The following is a 19254-nucleotide window of genomic DNA, read 5'->3' as shown; positions in this document are numbered from 1 at the left end:
TCCCCCTTTCAAAGACTGTTTCCCAGACAAAGGCTGGGATGGGACCAACTAGCAAATGTGGCACATTCCCAAGGATGTAGTAGGAGTTTCTAACCCCCACAACAAGAGTAGTTTTCTAGTAAGATAGGTTGACCATTGCTTAATGCCAGAAATGTAAATCCTGAGAGTAATCAGATCATGTTCTCTTCAACTAGGGCAAAATCAGACAAATGGAATAGAATAGAAGAGGATGCCCCCAACCCATCCCGAGTGAAGGAAAAATTAGACGCCATGTATAGAATCTATGCAGCTGAGCATATAGTAAGATTATTTTCCTTCTACCTTATAAATCCTCAGTACAGTTGCTTCATTTGTTGAATGATTACAGTTGCTTAGAGCTTCCTACAGCCTCTACAATTTCAACACTTTTTGTCTTGTTCTCCTCTCTCTCTAGTGCGGATGATTTAATAGCAACACTTTCCACCACATCTCCAGTGAAGAAAGTCATGTTGACATCCTAATCATTCCCAGAAAACATTAAAAGCTCTATGGCTTTTAGTACCTGTGTCCATGTTTTCCTCTGATCCCACTAATACAATTTTTAAAGCACAAATGGATAACAACCAAATAAGAAAGTTATAATGGGCTTTTGGGTTTACACATCATTTTATAAAGAATCTATTTCAGCCTCAGAAACAAAGGAAGGAAGGGTGAGAATTCAAAAAGAAAATCCACAGATGCAATTACAGTTCATTTCACACTGAGCCCAGAGTGACTAGTTGTCAGTAAATAAATGGACCAACTTAATCGACCAGTTGCAATTACATTAACAAAGTTTGCTGAAGCCCAGCTCATGAGGGACCATAAACTGCAAAGAGAGGAAAATAGCAAATCTGTGCCAACTGCTTACAATTTATTGCCATCAGGGAAGCTGGTCCCAGGAAGCCGTGCAGCATGTATGTAACTAGTTAAACACAAAAACAAACACACGCTTACCTATCAATGTACTCAGCATCAAAATCAAAAGTTTCCAATCTTCCGGTCATAATCCAGCCATATATATGTATTAGTTTTCCTGTTTGAAGAAGGAATTTTTTTTTAATTTAATGGACTCAGCTCAAACTCAATGTATAATTAAAAAAAACATGTTTCTTTTTGGTTACATATACTCAATATGGCAAAGCAGGTCATGATCCAGAAAATTAATGCTTTTAATAAATTGTACAACAGTAAGGTCAACGGTATGATTTAGTGATAAATATTATACAATATAAAAGCTAAAATAAGCTATTGTTTCCATCACAGACTTAATCATCTATGCATGGAGCACAGAAGGAATAATGAGTCTTCACAGTCTCAGAAAGTGTGAACGTTTCCGAAAGAAGGGGCTCGTCTCCACACACTGCCCTGTTCCATTCTTTTGCCTCTGTGGAGACCATCCATCTAACATGAGATTTAAGAACAATGTGACTTGGGTGCTCCAGGCTTCATGAGACTTTCCTCTGGGCACTTGCTAAAATGAATATGTGATATGAAGAGGCTTATATCATACAATCTGATGGGTCTTCAGGGATCCCAAGTATATGCCTTCCAAATAATTAGAATATTTAACCGTGTCTACTTAAACTATCACAGGCAATGTTTAGAGGTGACAGAATGTTGGTTAGTGAGAGAAACCTCAAGGAATAGAAGAGAAAAGGGTACTGAGGGACTAATGAGGTCATGGAATCCAGAAAACTGAGCCTCTTTATAGACATTGAAGGCCACCAAAGAATGCGACCAAAAAGATGTTCCCTTCATACTGCACTTGTGTGTTATTAATAAGAAGTGACTTTCATCTGCAGTCATTGAATGACTGTCACTAAAATAATAGAAACCTTTTGGAAGGTATTACAGCCACCATTTTGTAGGTGCATGGATAGAATGACCTAATGACAGGCAAAGGTCACAGAGTTGGCAGAAACCCAGAGTCTCAAGTTTCCTGTTACTGCTAAAAAAAATTCTGGCAGAATAATTCTAATTTTAATAGGGCTAAATGATCGATTCCCTAGCCTTGGTGAGTATGACTTCTAGCTTTGACAGGCACAGTTTTAAAACTAACAAAAGGTTGTAGAAATTAGGAATTTCTGTGGGTTTTTGTTTTGTTTCTAAACAAAGATGGCCAACAGAGGCTGACAAATGGCCACACCAGAGCACAGTGCTGGGGGATTCCATGTCGTAGTGAACGACTGCTAACCACGTATACAAACCCAACTGCTCAGAAAATATCACCCCTCTTGTCCCTACCACCTCCCCCATCTCCCTGGCTGCTACACTGGACAGGCTTCTCAAATGAAATGAGAGTATTCATCTGGAAAGTGATTATAAAGATGCAGTTGTATGGATCCTGCCCAGACCACTCCAACCCAGCCAGCCACCAATCCTTTCCCCAGAAGGTGGAAGAGACACGGAGCAGAACTCCAGCTTGGTGAGAGAAACGGGCTTGGCAGATCTGGGTACCAGCTGACATTCCATTTCACACCTCTAACAGCCGGCTGCTTCCTCATCCCTCATCCTAACAAGACTTCTGCTATCTAAACAGGAGTTTCTAACACCAGAGCAGCAGGGACCCAAATGACTGCACGTGATTTTCACAGACCACATCCCTCTTTCATAAAATATCAGGTCCTGATTATTCAGACAAATGAAAAGGAACAGATCTGTGAAAAACCCGCCTGAATAAGAGCATGCCAAATTCACATTCTCTGAAATATAATTTAAATTCACTCATACATAATCTGTGTCTATACACACAAACATAGAACATACAAAACGCTTTTCAATAACTTAGATCTTCATTCTGACATGCTTGAGCAGTTGAGCCAATCAAAACAACAAGATCCATCTATGCATTTAGACACAACTATAATAAAAATTCAGCAACTTTTTAGCACACTCATACCATTTTGGAAACCCTAACAAGTGAAAAACCTTAAATAAAGGCAGGAATTTGGCAGGAATCAGACAGCAAATTATGTATAATCCTAGTTGTGTTTACTACTTAGTTTTAAGGCAGATTTAGCAATCCCTGAATCTACTTCTCAGTTGCAATCCCTTCTTTTATGTAAATCCCCCAGCTTTATATAATCTTCTTTTCTATCCTCCTGGCTTTTATATATCTGTGTGCTCTCTAACTTTACAAACAAAACTCCCAGATGAAGACTAAAGTTAACGACAAAATGGTGGATATATGGGCCACTCTGGATTCTGGCTGTCTGGTTCAAATCTCAGCTGTGGTATTTATTATCTGTATGACTTTTGGCAAATTCCTTAACCTTTTGCTACCTCATTTGTTCATCTGCAAAATGGGAATAAAAATAGCTCTTCTGTTATCAGGTTTTTGTGAGGATCTAGTGAGACATCTGAAGAGCTTAGACTGGATCCTGGCACACAGTTTAATAAAGGTTTATTATTATGTGAATGATTATAAAGTTATAAGCAAGGATGACTCCTCTTTCCTCCAGTCTCCAACATCAACTCGTTTGATTTTGCTGTCCTCTTTTTCTTTTCATGTTTGCATTCCTTTTGCTATCAGTGAAGTAACAGAGCAAAAGTGCCCAGAAGTAAAACCAAAGCACGTTAAAAATGAACCAGAGGTTGACTCTTATTTTCAAAACAGCATCAAAGTAGAAGCTAAATTTTCCCACTCATAAAAACCACTCACCTAGGTTTGCAACAAGCTTTGGCAAAGAGATTCACAATTATTCCTATTTTAATAGAAGAATTCTTACCTGGAACTCCACTTGGCGGATAAACTTGGTGAACGATGGGTGTCTGCACCTTGGAAAACTGTTTAGAAAATAGTACCACAAGTGAGCGTGTCATTAAAATATTCACAAACACAGGAGGCACAAGCATTACTTGAAGGTAATAAATGGTTACATTTCCTTGTGTCCCTCTCACATCTTTCTAGTTCTTTTTATCCTTGTAATATTTCTATGAAACAGAAATGATGGATATTGTCATATTTCTCCTATAGATGAAGTAGAGGTAATTTGATTAAGGTCACATAGCCCTCTATTCTGTACCATATTGTCCAAACCTTGACAAGCCTATTTCCACCTGCCCACCTTCCACACCCAAGAACACATTTTACTAGAAAGAAAGGTAGACAGGTCTTTGTGCAGAACGTCAGTCTTTTAATTCCATTGTTGTAATTTGATGTTTTGAGGCCTTGAAGATTTTGATTTTTCTAGAAAAGAATGCACTTATTTAATTGGATCAAAACTTAAATCATTAACAGCCAGCACTTTGGTAGGTATCGGTAAGCTACAAAAAATGAGAAGCTGGATAGGTACACAACTGAGGCGCTTACTGGAGAAGTGGAAGGTACCTGCTGTGAGGAAAATGACTCAAAAGATTCAAGGAATAGGAAGCAACATTCTTCTTCAAGAAGGAGGAAAGCAGCATCAATGGGAGCAGTGGGAGCCTGAGAAAGCCTGGCAGTGGCACTCCAAATCATCTTACAATGCCCCCTGTCCCCAAAGCACACTCTCTGCTGACCACAAGCTCTATAAAGGCAGGGACAATAGCTGACTGAGTCACTGCTGTGTCTCTGTGCATAGACTAGTATGTAGACGACATTCGAATTTTTGTGAATGGATAGAGTCGCCCAATCTGGGATGACTGATATACTGCCTGGAAGGAGAGGTGAGAATGAGACAACCTCAGGAACTCCATCTCACCTGTAGGCATCTGGGTTAATCTAAGATTAGTGCATTACTCCACCAGGAGATCACACCAGGGCCAGTGTGATAGACTGGCCAGACCAAGGCTTGACCTGTGAGCCAATGACTTACCTAGGAAGAGACCTAGTCTCCTCCTTCCTCCCCCTCCCCCAACCCCTTCTAGATGCCTAGACTACCACCATTCCATACAATCTACAGTGCTTCCCATTTGCAAAACAAATTACAGCAGCAAATTGTTTTCTTTGGTCTTCTTCCAGAACCTCAGGAGTCCCAGAGAGAATATCACCAAAGAATAACTCAGTTGTTAATCAACAGCCCTAATCAGACATTGAGAATCAACGGCCATTTCAACAAAGCTGATGGTGGCTTGCCAGGCATAGGTTTTAAGTATTGATCCATATGCTGTACAGTCTGCCATGAAGGCTAGTTTCCTCACTTTCTAAAGGAAAGGGTTAGAAAATAGTTCACAGAAAATATGTGCTGTCAGGGGGTCAGAATAACAATGTTGTTACTTCACAGCTTGGGAACTGGCTCTGATCACACCAAAAGATAAAGATTAATACAGTTACACACACACCTGCCAAACATTCAGTCCCCACCCCAGCCTCCCAGCCAACCACTGCCCCTAGGCCTTCATACCAACATTATTTCAACTGGACTATATCATAGGAGCCTAGTGAGTACAGTAGTGGTTATTGACCTATCTCACAGATGTTTAGAAGCTGAGGCAGCTGGAACAACTGAGTCCAAACCAAATAAGGAAGCATATCTCTCTTTCAACCTGAAATCTAAGAACCAGCACTCAGTCTGTAATCCTTCTACCAGACTTCCATGGGAAACAGAGCAACCCCTTTATTACTCCCTCCCAGCACCTGAGATTGTGGTGAGGCAGCCTTGGGGTTAAACCTCAAACAGGGCTTCACTTGTGATTCTCTCTGAGCTGACACAACGTAACATGGTACATTTCTAAGAGAAACAGGCCCCTGGTCACCCACCAGGCTAGAGACATGACGAAGTGAAAAATTAATGAGCTTCCAAATCAAGCTTCCTGCATGCTGATCCTCGGGCCCCAGTGTGGTCAGTAGAAGCAAGAGAGGGGAGAGGAAATGCAGCAGATTAGGATGAGAAAGCTGCAGCCACCAGCTGTGTGATCAACCTTCTGTGAGTTATTCAAACTTGTCAGCGCCCACAGCAGGCCCTTTGCAGTGGACTGGCAAGATGGGATTAATTTTTAATACTCATGGTTCCCCAGTCCCAGTCCCAAAACAAAGAGACACGCCGTGTTTTATTTAGCTTGGAATGCCTCTCATTAACTGCATCCCCTGGTGATTTTTCATCAACTTGCCAAGATAGTTGAACCACTGACGGACTTGTTTTCTTTCATGTGCAATTTTAGGAAGTGTTTCTCTTATTTCCCCCTCTCGCTCCTAACCAATCTTTTAATAAGCAGGAAAACTACCATCTGGGGTGAAAAGGATCATGGTGATTAAGAAGCATGCTTGGACTTCTCTCTTCTGTTGTGTTCCCTGAGACAGGATAGGGGTGGTGGTGCGGCTCTTAGTAAGAAAGAATGATATAATGTTTTTTCTTTCTGCTGCATATGTGCAAAAGCAAAATTCCAGAAAACAAGATTCTCTTGGATTAAGAAACAAGTTACTAAATGTGAACCAACAGCAAATTCCAAATTTCAAAAACAAATAGCCTATATGGAACACGGATCGTAGGAGAGACGAATTTACAAGGTGAAGCCTTATTCTGAAGGAGCATTCATTAGTGACTGCATTGTATGTTTTGAAACAGCTTTAAACAGAGGTGAAGTGCAACCACATCGACAGAAGTACTGCCAATCTCTGCCTTTCATAAACCATCTAGGACTTACCTTTTCGGAGATCATTTAAAACTAATCCAAAATGGACAATAGACTGAACCAAATATAAATGAACTCCCAGTATAGGTATCAAGGCTGTAAAATAAGACAGGCATGGCTTCCTGAAGTCTCTCTCTCTCTCTACTTCCTTTTTGATCTCCCCCAGCATGAAGGAGAATTCAAACAGCAAATGTCCTTTTGGTTCAGTGTTGGAAAGACTTAACAGAAATATACCAGGAAGCAGGGAGAGAGGCAGAAATTGGGTCTCCTCACCAAGAAATGTGGGTCCTTGAGTGTCTTCACCATGCTGAGACTCAGCATGATCCGAGCTATAAAATGAAACACTGATCCACAAAGGTAATCTTGGTGGCCCCTCTGTGGGCTTGTGTTTAGATGAGAATTTAGAGTCAGATGCAGGTTCAAGTCTTGGTTCTGCCAGTCACTACCTGATGACATGGGCAAATTATTTAATCTCCCTGAGCCTCAGATTGTTCATTTGTAAAAACAGGACAGTGAATAGCTACCCCATAAAATTGTGAGCATTGAATTAGACAACGTACATAAAGCATTTAGCTAAAGGCTGATATACAAGCATTCAAAATTCATCTTTCATTAGTACGATCTAAGAAACTCATTACTATCCACCATTTTTTTTTAACACGGTCAAGCAGACACTGTGGCTCATTTACAATTTGGCTTTCAATAACACAAGCACACTCTCAGACTATATAAACATACCTTCCTCCAACCTTAGAACCCACCTTGAAAGTACAGCTGTCTCGTGGTCCTGGACTTGGGCTGCTTACCAACTGTCCCCCGAAGTATGCTTCCAGGGAGTACAGACCCTCGTGTGCTTCAGACAGCAGAGATCTGACGACAGAAAGTGGAAATCCTTATGACTCAAAAGCCATGAATTCCCAAAGCTAACAGCCCACTTGCCACTTCAAATTTCCTCCCTGCACTTGTAAAACAGAGCTAACCAAGGATTCTTATCAGCCACCTTTCACCTTAGATCCACTCATAATTATTAGACTTTAAGAACTGAGTCCTTCAGCAAAAAAAAGTTATGATTTTTTGTGTTGAAACTCCATGAATTGTTTTTAATATTTCATGTTTCTCAGAATCATAGGTTCATCGGACTTTAAGAATTAGAAGACACTTTGATAATTCCCCACTTTCATGGTTTAAAAAATGTCAGAAAAACTAAGAGACTTATGTGTAGGATCTTCAAAGGTTAAGGGCAAAGTGGGGCTTGAATCTAGGCTCTTTCTGATAATTGTCCAAGCAGCCCATAAACACTTCATGTAGCCATCAAAACAGAGAGTCCTGGATCTTCTCTCCTCTACACAAATTTTGCAGTGGCTTCATTGCCACCTGATGCTGACATCCATGTTGATTTTTGTAAGAGGAAAAATATGATGAATAAGAAAGAAGCTATACTTAAGACATGCCTCCTCTCCAAACCTTTCCAACAAAATCTTTAGCATGACCTTAAATATTTAGATCTGAATTGTCCATTGTGTTAGCCACTAGTCTTATGTGCTTATTAAGCACTTGAAATGTGGGTAGTCCCAATTAAGATATGCCATGATTATAACATCCACACTAAATTTTGAAGACTTGGTATGCAAAAAGATATAAAGTATCTCATTATTAATTTGTATATATTACATATTGAAATAATATTTTAGATATGTTGACTTAAATAAAATACATTATTAAATTAATTTCACTTGTTTCTTTTGACTTTTTCAAGTGGCTAAATAGAAAATTTTAAATTACGTTTGTGTTCACATTATAAATTTTGATTGTGAAGTGCTGCCTTTGACGCTGCAATGGCTGTTTTAGAGAAAACAATTACGTGTTTTTATGATAATGATGAGTAAGACAGTATTTTGTTGATGATAAACTGTACATTTTTCACACTTAATTGAATCTGATATTTGTCTTCCAATCAATTAGTATATTTAATAGGGTCATATTTCTTTTCTTTAAAAAGATGACATAAAATCAATGGTGCATCCAAAAATCATTAGTATGTTGGGATAAAGGAGATAGGACATGTAAATCTCCAGAGCTTTGACTTATTTCATGGCAAGTCTTTGCAGAATGTCTATGCCCAAATGCACCATAAAACCTAAGGGAAATATATAACCCAGTTTTAAAACCAATAGTAGTGCTATAAAAAAGTTAAACTCAACAGACATTTATTGAACACCTTCTATTCTTAAGGTATTGTGCAATGCATCATGAGGACTACAATGGTGAGATTAAACACACTCCCGGCCCTCAAAGCACTTAATTCTGTGAGGATGAATCTGACAAGTGGGTAACTGACATATAAGTGTTATGAGAAACTCAGAGCTGAGGCACAGGGTCACTGAGGCTACACATGCTGTACCTTTGTGTAAATTACAAAAAAAAAAAAAATCCCTTCAAGGGTGATGAATTGCACAAAAAAGTGTGGGTGCACACACATACACCCTGTGGATGAATTACTACAAGTTGTTCCTTCTCCTTTCAAAAAAGAGAAAGATAACTTAGTTGAGTGTTCAGGGAAGAGGTGGCATATGTGGTATGATTGGTGATTTTGATAGCCAAACATGGAAGACGGGGAGACTTCCTCAAAGAAAGAACAGAAAAGAAAAGAAAATAACGTGGTTTTTTTCTCTTAACCAATCATCCCATTTTATGCACTTTATTTACTCATACCTAAGACATGAGTAAATAAAAATGAACATGAACTAGTCTAAACTTCACAGGGCAACAAGAAGTTAAGTAGGAAAATAGATCCCCTGGAGTCCTATAAAAATATTTTCTAAATAGAGGCAATGTCAAACTCAGCAAATAGAGCCTAAAGCAAATTTCCTTTCTAACCAGTTTGGGGTTTATGTGCAATCATTGTAATTATGCCTATTCCAAAAGATGAGTATTTGTAATGGCAAAATGGCATCATTTATTAAAATCTTAATAGCCATAGAACTCTGCAAAAAGAAAAAAAAAATGGAAACACAATCCAGTCCCTCCTTATGAATATCTCAAAGTTCTTCCCCACACTGTCATCCTCCCTTAAGCTCTAGATCCCAGCTAGGGACCTTTTAGAAAGTATATTCACATGAAACTTTTTTTAACAACTATAGCTGGCAATTGAATCACAGCAACAGTTGCTCTAATATGTCACCAAAAGATACTGAGATAAGCAAAAATCCCTCATCCTGTCTGGTCTTCCTACTCCCAGACAGGTATACCTGGTCTGGCACATCACCACAGGCAAATCCAAGAAAACAGGAAAGACGTCACAGGGGATACTCGGCAGTGCGGGCGCCATCATGTTCGTGTTCACCAGGTGTATCTCCAATTGAGAGCCATTGTTGGGGTAAAGAACACCTGACTCCAAACCTAATGCAAGGGAAAGAAATCTCAGGCTGAATAGGATTGTCATCGACACAGGATAGTGTGAAACTGTGCTAAGATCCTGGGGGCAATGTAAGACATTAAATTTGCCCAAGGATTAAATTAATACTCCTCATTTCCTCAGAGCTGCTGTATAAAGGAGTTTTCTCATTTATGATTTTATGAAAGAGTTTTCTCTCTTCCGGTTCACCTAAATCCAGAAAAGAATTTTTCAGCCATCAGATTTACTCTTTACTCTGCTGGGGATGGATATGCTAAGGAATGGTGTAGAAGCTCCCAAGTAGAGGACTGTCTTTAAGGAAGATAGCCAAGGTTCTTGGAGATGCATTGCTGAGCACTATGCCACACACTTCCACATCATCTCATGTAGAAATCCCAGAGTCCCATCCCACAGCCTGGAATGGGAAAGTGGACACAAATGTGTCATGGCATGCTGTGCTTTGCTTCCGTGACATTAGCAAGCCAGTATCTAGAAAGACAGAAGTTGGTCTGTCTGTTCATCTCCCTTCAGGCCCACTTTTACACCTGTCCTTAGACAAGGAAGAAAACCAAAGACTCATATTCTTTAGGATTGTGGGTCAATACATAAGAAACATGAACTTGGTAAAACCCCAACTTACCATCAAAAATGACTGTGATCCACGTTCCCCCTGCAAGGCTACCTTCTTCAGGTTCAATATGTAAACTCAGGTGAGGTACTGTAAGTAAGTGAAAAAAAACATTGGTTTTGAAGGTCAGATTCAACCACTACCTTCCCCAATATTTTAAAGCAAAATTTAACCTGCATCAGAATCACTCGAAAGGTTTGATTAAGCACAGGTTGCTGCGCCATATCCCCAGAGTTTCTGGTTCAGTAGGTCTGGGGCAGGCCCAAGAACTTACATTTCTAACCAGGTGCTGCTGGTGTGGGAAACATCATCGGAAGTCCCATTTTAAGGAAAATTTTGACCAATTCTTCTCATCTTAGACATTCAAAAACCCTGCATTCATCAAGACAATTCTGAATTTCTACTTCCTTTGGAAAGAGCCTCAGGGACATATTTGGGTCCTAATGAAACCCATACTATCCGTCTGTGCTCTCTTTTCCACTCTTTCATCAGGTGGCTATATTTCCCTGAAAAGATCACCAATTATCTCCAGTCCCGGAGAGAAAAAAAGACTTCCATTAGGTTGGTGCAGAAGTAATTACTGTTTTGCATTCTTTTTAATGGCAAAACTGCAATTACTTTTGCACCAACCTAATAGAAGCTGTTTCTATTTCAATTCTCCTGCTTAATATACTGTCCTCTAGTTTCCCCTCATGATGAGAATGACTTCCCAAATGAATACAAAATTCCCTAGATTTTTGCCTTGCCTGCTGAAAGAGGGGATGAAGCATGGATCATTGCTGGAATTTCCTTTTGTTTAAAAAAAAAGAGCAGTACGGAATTTATATGCTAGGCTAGATTGGATTCTCCCGTATAGATCACCAGCTAAGCATGGGCCTTAATCAATCCCTCCCTCTTTGAAGATGTTCCTGGACTTGCCTTGATGAAGGAAAGGTCAAGTTAAGGAAGCCATCAAAACTCATTCAGCTGCTCAGTGAGGTAATAAACAAGGAAAGTGTTACCGACAGAACTATTTATAGTTTCTTTATCAGAAACTGTGTCTAGCCCAGGACTTCCATGTACAGTTATTCTCATGATGCACTTCACATCTGAGGGTGGTGGGGAACCATGGCACATTAGCACAGCCATTTATGGCAGCCCCAGCCAGACTAGACCTTCCTCCAAAGATGATTAGATACCTCTATCTAAAGAAGCCCAAAACCAAATGCCATAAAAAATACAGAGGATAACCCCCATTCACAGAGAAAATTGAACAGATGATTTGAGATAATACAAGCAGTCTAATTATTATGACAAGTTACTCTCTTTGGGAAGGTCGGGCAGTAAAATCTAAAAAGAATTACATCACATAGCCCAAAAGGAATTATAAAAGAAAGGTTGTAAGTTATTGTTAAAAGCTCTGCATCATAACAGCAATCTTCACTGGCCATTAAAAGCTGAAGTATACAGTCATAATATTTCAGTATATAACCTCAGCTGTTAAACAGAAAAAAAAAAAAAACAATTATTCAACAGATAGTTTAAACCCAAAAGCAAATACTTTAACATCTCCTCTAAAAACAATATTTTTAATTCAATTTTTTGATTGGCAAGTTAAAAATGCATATATTTATGGTATACAACCAAAATAATACTTCAAGTTTCAATGTTAGTTCTCAAGGTAACCTATTGTGTTCTTATCTATAACTCCTTCAAAACACATTCTACTGACCTGCCGAAAGTAGTACTTCAATACTCATCAGAGAGATCAGCCACGCAGTCATCCTGTCCACTTAAATCAATACTCTTAAGATTGCTCAGACATTAAAAACATTTTCAGTTTTGATTGGAGCAGCATAGCTTTTGTGCCTTCTAAAAAATAAAAGACGTAAAAAAATTATCATTTTGTTTACATAGTATTATTTTGCTATACTGAAACCTGGAAAATTAAGGAGATGAGGTAAACATGGCCTTAGTGTCTTCAAATGGACCCACCATCTTTCCAAGTTCAGGAGAAAAGGATCGTCTAAGAACCTTGCATAAAATCATCCCCACTCTGCCCTCCTTGTGCCACCAGCTTACTGTATGCGTGTCCCACCAACTCATTTTAAGCTAGATAAATAATAATAACCTTTTTCATTAACTCATTATTGAACAGAAGCATGTTTTAAAAAGAATTCTAGAAATTAAAATCCTAGTTCCTGGTGGGGTGGAGTCTGTTTTGCTTTGCCCTGTGCTGCCGTTCCAGCTTTCCCTCCTGCTGCTCTCCAGTTTGAACCCTGCACTGCAGCCACGCTGTTCTCACCGTCACTCAGACAAGCCTTCCACACATCAGCCTCTGCCTTGGCCCCTGCTGGTCCCTTCCTGGATTCCCTCAACTCTCTCCGTGGCCTCAGGAGATCCTAGCGCACCTTCGTGGGGCTGCTCAGGAGCCCCTCCTCCGCTGATTCTTTCCTCGGCTATTTCCACAGCCTTCCTAATGTGAAAGTGTGAAGGTCCCACACAGGGCTCAGTACATTGGAGTGGATGAATACATATTTAAATACCCTAAATCTGGGTTTACCTAATGTGAGATGAACAACTTGCACTCTCATGTGGGATGGCAGAGTCCTTGGAAGCCTGGCAGAAAACTCACGCCTTTGTACCCTGACGCCTGCTCTAGGGAGAGTGCTCAGCTGCTCTCCAGCACCCCGTGGCAGAGGGCATAGACAAAATCCTCTTAAAAATAGTGCCTCTGAAATTTTCTGAAAGTTTGAAAATTACAGAATTAAACAACCACATGTACTACTAAATACACGTTTTACAAATATATTTAATTATGTTTATGTTTATTACATATACAAATATAAATATATTTAATATAGATACACATACACACACACACTGTGTGTGGGGGGTGTAGGGGGGGCAGGGTCTTATTCTGTCATTCAGGCTGGAGTGGCATGATGTCAGTTCACTGTAACCTCCGCCTCCCGGATTCAAGAGATTCTTATGCCTCAGCCTCCCAAGTAGCTGGGATTAGTGGTGTGTGCCACCACGCCCAGTTAATTTTTGTATTTTTTGTAGAGATGGGTTTTCACCATGATAGCCAGGTTGGTCTTGAACTCCTGGCCTCAAGTGATCTCCCTGCCTCAGCCTCCCAAAGTGCTGGGATTACAGGCGTGAGCCACCACACCTGGCCGTTTAATTTATATTTTTAAGAAAATACCGAGATTAGCAGAAGTAGTTACATCATTTCTGAAAATATAAAAGCCACAAAACACTCCCCCCCAAAAAAATTCCTGCAAAAAACTTACAATAAACCTACCTTACAGGCATGTTCTGATTGAGGCAGCTCAAAATCTATAATCACATCTATTTAATACAACACTGCAAACATTTATTTTATGCCCACTACATGCTAAGCACTGTACTAAGAGCTGGGAAAACAAACAGATAGTCTGTGTACCTGCCCTCCCCACCGCCAGTCATTACCAGATAAGGTAAGTGTGGAGGCTACTTGGATTTAAGAAAGGAATTCTAGTATTTTCAAGTGGATTCATCAAGTGTTCCTTTTCGTTGCAAAATTCCCAAACTTTTACATCTATTTGAAATATAATTCAACTTATAAATATTCCATTTTCAGAATACATCTACTGCATAGGGAAAAGTACCCAAGTGTATTTGCTGCTTAGCCCAAAAGCACGAGGTCTGACTTGCTTGTTACACAGACAAAATATACTCAGCGCAGGAGAGTCTATTTTCAATCTGGCTACATGACTTTAACATTTCTTCTTAACACCTACTCCCAAGCTTAGAACAATAGAAATAAACATTCTCACATTGGTTTTCTTAAAACCCTACATTCAAAACAGCATCTTTTTCATGTCAATTATAAATGCAATTTTTTATTAGTCTATCCACTAATTCTTCCTAAAAATAAACTCAAACTCTCTTTATTTCTCATAACTAAAATTTTTCAACCACAGAGGAGAGCTGTGTGCATTTATTTAGTCACGTTTTTGTTCTCCTCCTCTCTCCCTCCTCTCTCTGCTCTCACTCCCTCTTCCCTTCTTCCTCCCTTCCCTCTCAGCTGCTCCTTTGGGACATCGAGGGACAAAGCTGCAAGGCACTACTATAGATCTCCCATTTCTTCCTTTTGTTCACCAGAACGTTAACAAGAGATACAACACCTAGAAAACAGAGAGCAGAGACTTTTCTGGATCAAACAGTACCTTTTTTTTCTGTTTCTGTCTCCTTGTGACTCAAGGGAGAAATGATCCTTTTTTTCTAAGTGATCTTATTTCTCTCTGTCAAGAACCAATGGCCGTGTTATCTGGTTAGAGCTCAGCCTGAAGCAACCACGCAGGTAACTCGCTCACGTTAGACTATAACTCACCTAACTCATTTGTGTCCCAGCCAAATGTGTACCAGAGTAAAAGTTCAGACCTGACCATGGGCAAGTTTAATGATTAACACAAGCCACTCAGGCTTTTTCCTCAGGGCTCGTTAGTAATGACCAAAGAAAAAAATGTCTTACATTTTTCTCCACTTACTGCCTGTACCCCAGATAAGAATTTTAAGTAAATTCCACCCAGTGAGACAAACAGGCATTCAACATTGAAAGAAATTGCCAGCAAATCAGTGACTGAACAGAGGGCCCAAGAGAAAGGACCACTAGAGGGCTGATCCCCATTCATGAACAATCTCTAACTCTTCATCCTGAAGAGTTACTCATAAATACCATGTTATGGGCTGTTATTCATATACCCACTGGAGGGGTATGGGTCTAAAGAAGTACAGAAAGGAAGTGACTTGGTCAAAGTCTTGCTGAGAAAAGGTTGATTGATTCTCTTCATTTTTCTACTCTTCATCCTCCCTCTTGACCTTGCTTTTTTAACCAAGAGAAAGTCCTTGACTTGTACTCATCACTTTCCAGTTGTACCCAGACCATGGGCCTCAGTTATTGGTTAAACCGGTGGGCTTAGGAAGGTCAACACCACCTTCTTACTTGGTACATGTCTGACTTCTCTGTTCCTGTCCCACTGCCCATTCTGATTCACATCCCCCGATTCCTGATCATATTCGTCTATGTCTGGCGATACCTGACCAGAAGATGTCCTCATCTTCTATCCTCACCCTTTCCTTTGAAGGAGAAGTCATTTTGGTAAAATTTGATAGCCCTGAGTCTCCACCTTCAAGGACCAGCAGTAGACCTGGAGAAGCATCTCCAGCAAAACCAGATTAAACCCATGGAAATACGACCACAACTCTGATGACAGTAGTAAAACTATCCTCTACAAAGTGTGGAAATTTACATCAGCTCTGCTGTATATCACAGTTTGGTAATCCATGACAAACCAAAAAATTTTTGTAGCCCTGCAGACAATGGTGTAGAGAGAAGGTGCTTGGCCAGATTGGGGCAGGTAGGGATCAGTCACCCCCACCCTACCACCTGCTGCCTGCTGAACCTCTCTCAGTTTCTGCTCTGGATCTCTCCCATGCAGGTCAACAAGCATTATGTGAACCACCTTTGTGTGCCTGGCATGTGGGTAATGGGAAGGAGGGGACAAACTAGTTTGGGAGTGATAGTCAAAGGAGATTTCAATATTATTAGTAACTTTTATTTTTATAAAAATGATATTCATGAATCACTTAGATAATTCAAAGTTATATTTTTTAAAGAATATGACACAGTTTCTGCCTTCAAACTGCCTACCATCTGGCAGAGGAGACAGGAATATAATCAGATTATTTTACTATATTGTAGAATCTCCTGATAAGTTTCCTAAGACTTATGTTTTATTTCTTGCTATTTCAGCAAGAGGTTTTCATAAATTAGCCCCACATCTATCCTTGGCTAAACAGCCTATAATAAATATTTATAAGTATTTTTGGCAGCCTAGCTATCGAGGCCTCATCCTAAAATCACCCCAATTTTCTTATGAGGAAATAGCCACCTCTCTACTGTGGACTAAAAGAATCCTAATAACACCCAGGACTTTGGTTTATGTGCTCTGTGTTCTAGGAATTTCATGGTGGACAATCAATCTCTACTGTAAAAGAAATAAAGGACAATGAGTCTTTTCTTGCCTAGAGAAGGGGATTGCTATACCTAAACTTATTGATAATTGAGTAGTTGGTGTAAATGAATAGGGTAGAAGCCCAAGGAGATTGGTTGAGGCAATGAAGAGAAATAGGGATGTCAGTATAAGGAATCAGGTTCATCCTTTAATCTTATGGGTAATTATAATTTGTTGCAGTACAAGTTGAACTAATCATTGTTGAATGGAAATTAATCGATTACTAATTAGATGAATGGAGATTGGCAATAGTATGGTGGGAAATAAAATGATTAACATGAGGTAGACCTAGAAGTGTCAGGGTAGGAAAAGAGATTTTTGTGCTCTGTGTTCTAGGAATTTCCTGGTGGGCAATCAAGCTCTACTGTAAAATAAAAAAAGGACAATTAGTCATTTCTTGCCTCAAGGCCTAAAAGGAAATGTTGTAGAACTCTAGAGAAAGTGGTTATACCACATGAAGCTTTGGGGAGCCTCCAGCATTCATGTCATTGAGCTCCATGGACTATAAGCCCCTTATACTCCAAAGCCTTTTTCACATAGAAATTCTAAAGCCTTGAGCTCAAGTCTCTGAAAATGCTCCTCAGGAGGCAGCCTGAGCACCGTTCCTCGGCTATTCCAAGGAGGGTAGCCATGCCCACCACAGACATTGAAAATATTCTACAAGAGGTAATTCCTATGAGTGCTTATGAAATTCTCAGCACAAAAATTTTTACCCAGGCCTATGAGGCAAACTCAGGGAGGTCAAGATAGAGGGTCAATCTCTGACCCCTTTCTCTTGGATTCTAACGCTGCTCTGAATTCCTGGAAAACTGTAGGGGCCCATGAGAATGCACCTTGCATATCTCCAATTACAAGCATAATTGATCAAGGGCCTCGTTTCTTTGTCGTAAAATTCACCACTGCATTTGGACCAAGGCCACCCACCCTTCTACAGGCTACTCCCAGCCAAGGACTGAGTGTGGCAGGGATGGTAAGACAGGTCCATCCAGAGGAGACACAGGACTCCTCCAGCGGCGACTTTGCCTTAAAGCCTCCTTGATGACCTTGCTGAACTTTCCTAGAGTACGCGGCAACCTAGGATGCTTCCACCCCTCTCTCTTTCACTGTGGTCAGACTGGCAGCTTGCCCAGTGTTCTCCAGTTCCAACCCCATCTTTTCTCACAGGCACCACCTTAATAAAATCCTTGCACATTTCATCCTGTTTTATCATGTGCTTCTCAGAGGACCCAGACTAACACAGGAAGCCTGTGGTAGGAGAACACAATTGATTGGGACTTTGGACTTTGCATTAGTGGCCCTAAGAATGGCGTCAATGGTGAAGATTCTTTAGAAGGGTTCACAGGATATGGATATGAAACAAAGGAAGCCAGAATAGAAGAGGAAGGACGAAACATGCATCATCTAAGAAACTCTGAAATTAGCATACTGGATACCTTTCATTTAACCCTCCAGACCTATTCTCTACCCTTCTTCACCCTGCTGTGTGCCCTTGGAGGGTGACCTGTGTGGGCTGCACCAATGTGCTTCCTTACTCACTGGCATCTGGTTGGTTTCACAAATGGAGGCCACAACCAGGATCCTAGAGGAAGGGGCAGAGAGACAAGATGTGATAAGCGTATTTTCCCGCACTTCCATCCCTACTACATCTCAGCTTCTGACACAGGGGACTTTTCATATAGCACCCTCGCTCTCATTCTCTCACTCTTTCTGCAGGTTCTGGCGCCCCTCCTCTCTTTATTCCTTCAGGCCTAAGGGTGGTAACAGCTCCTAGTGTTCCTAGCTTGCATCACTGCACCATCCCTTCTTGCTCTTGCTAAACCTTGACCACACCTCTTAGAAATAATTTCTTTATTATTTATTACTCTTTCAGTGTACACATGCCATCTCTCTGGTCCTAGTGAGACCCTAACTAGAATAGATAAGCTCTAAGAGATAGCTAAGTTCAGACATGGGCCAAGGTAGAGTTCAAAGTCATCAAAATGTGGTTGCAACTATAAATATGCCCCCATGTGTATGCACAGGCTGGCGATGCCAGCCAACACTGAAGTTATACACATCATTCCCAAAAAGGATGGTATGGTTCTCAAGGAAAAAAAAAATTCTTTGTATCCCTTCATATCCCAAAACATTTTACCCTGTCCCTTATGTAGAGCAGGTACACAGTAACATGGATAGGAACGTCTTAAGAACCCATTTGAGGAAAAACACTCTGGAGTTGCTGAAGGCAACAAAAGTCAAATGTAGGTTTTAAGTGGAAACTAAGAATGTTCAATGCATTTTTGCTCTTTTATCTTTCTCCTCATCAAACTTGTTTTGTTTTGTTATGTTCTCTTCAACTTATAGGCATTTCTGACAGAAGGTAGGTGGGTCATCCAGAGAGCAGAACACTGGCGTGGCCCTTTTATCTAGGTGAGAGCTTCACTGGGCAGGAGGGGCGCTGAAGCAGCCTTTCCTATTCTTCTGCAGGCTCATCCCATGGAGCTGTGGCCCAGCTACACCCTCATATTCTCTGCAGCATCAGAATCTTCCCCAGGAAATTCCCCTTTTACCTGTTTGGGATTGACCCAACTCTTCCTCCTTCATTTTTCTCAAATTTTCTCTGTCTCCTTTCTTGACGG

At 40.4% G+C, this 19254-nt stretch overlaps 1 protein-coding gene across 1 annotated transcript in view; it reads right to left on the bottom strand.

Moving 5' to 3' along the window:
• Positions 1-12358, bottom strand: part of PKHD1 (polycystic kidney and hepatic disease 1 (autosomal recessive)) — a 475948-nt gene extending 463590 nt beyond the window's left edge. The window contains 6 exon segments of the mRNA XM_011960244.1: positions 976-1054; positions 3750-3807; positions 7335-7443; positions 9822-9972; positions 10608-10685; positions 12307-12358. Coding sequence (XP_011815634.1) covers positions 976-1054; positions 3750-3807; positions 7335-7443; positions 9822-9972; positions 10608-10685; positions 12307-12358 — 527 coding nt within the window.
• Positions 12359-19254: the final 6896 nt, after the last annotated feature.

Source organism: Colobus angolensis, unplaced genomic scaffold, assembly GCF_000951035.1.
Source record: "Colobus angolensis palliatus isolate OR3802 unplaced genomic scaffold, Cang.pa_1.0 Scaffold51, whole genome shotgun sequence".
NCBI classification, from domain to species: Eukaryota; Metazoa; Chordata; class Mammalia; order Primates; family Cercopithecidae; genus Colobus; species Colobus angolensis.
The sequence above is the reverse complement of the archived record's forward strand: the minus strand, read 5'-3'. Positions and strand labels throughout refer to the sequence as shown.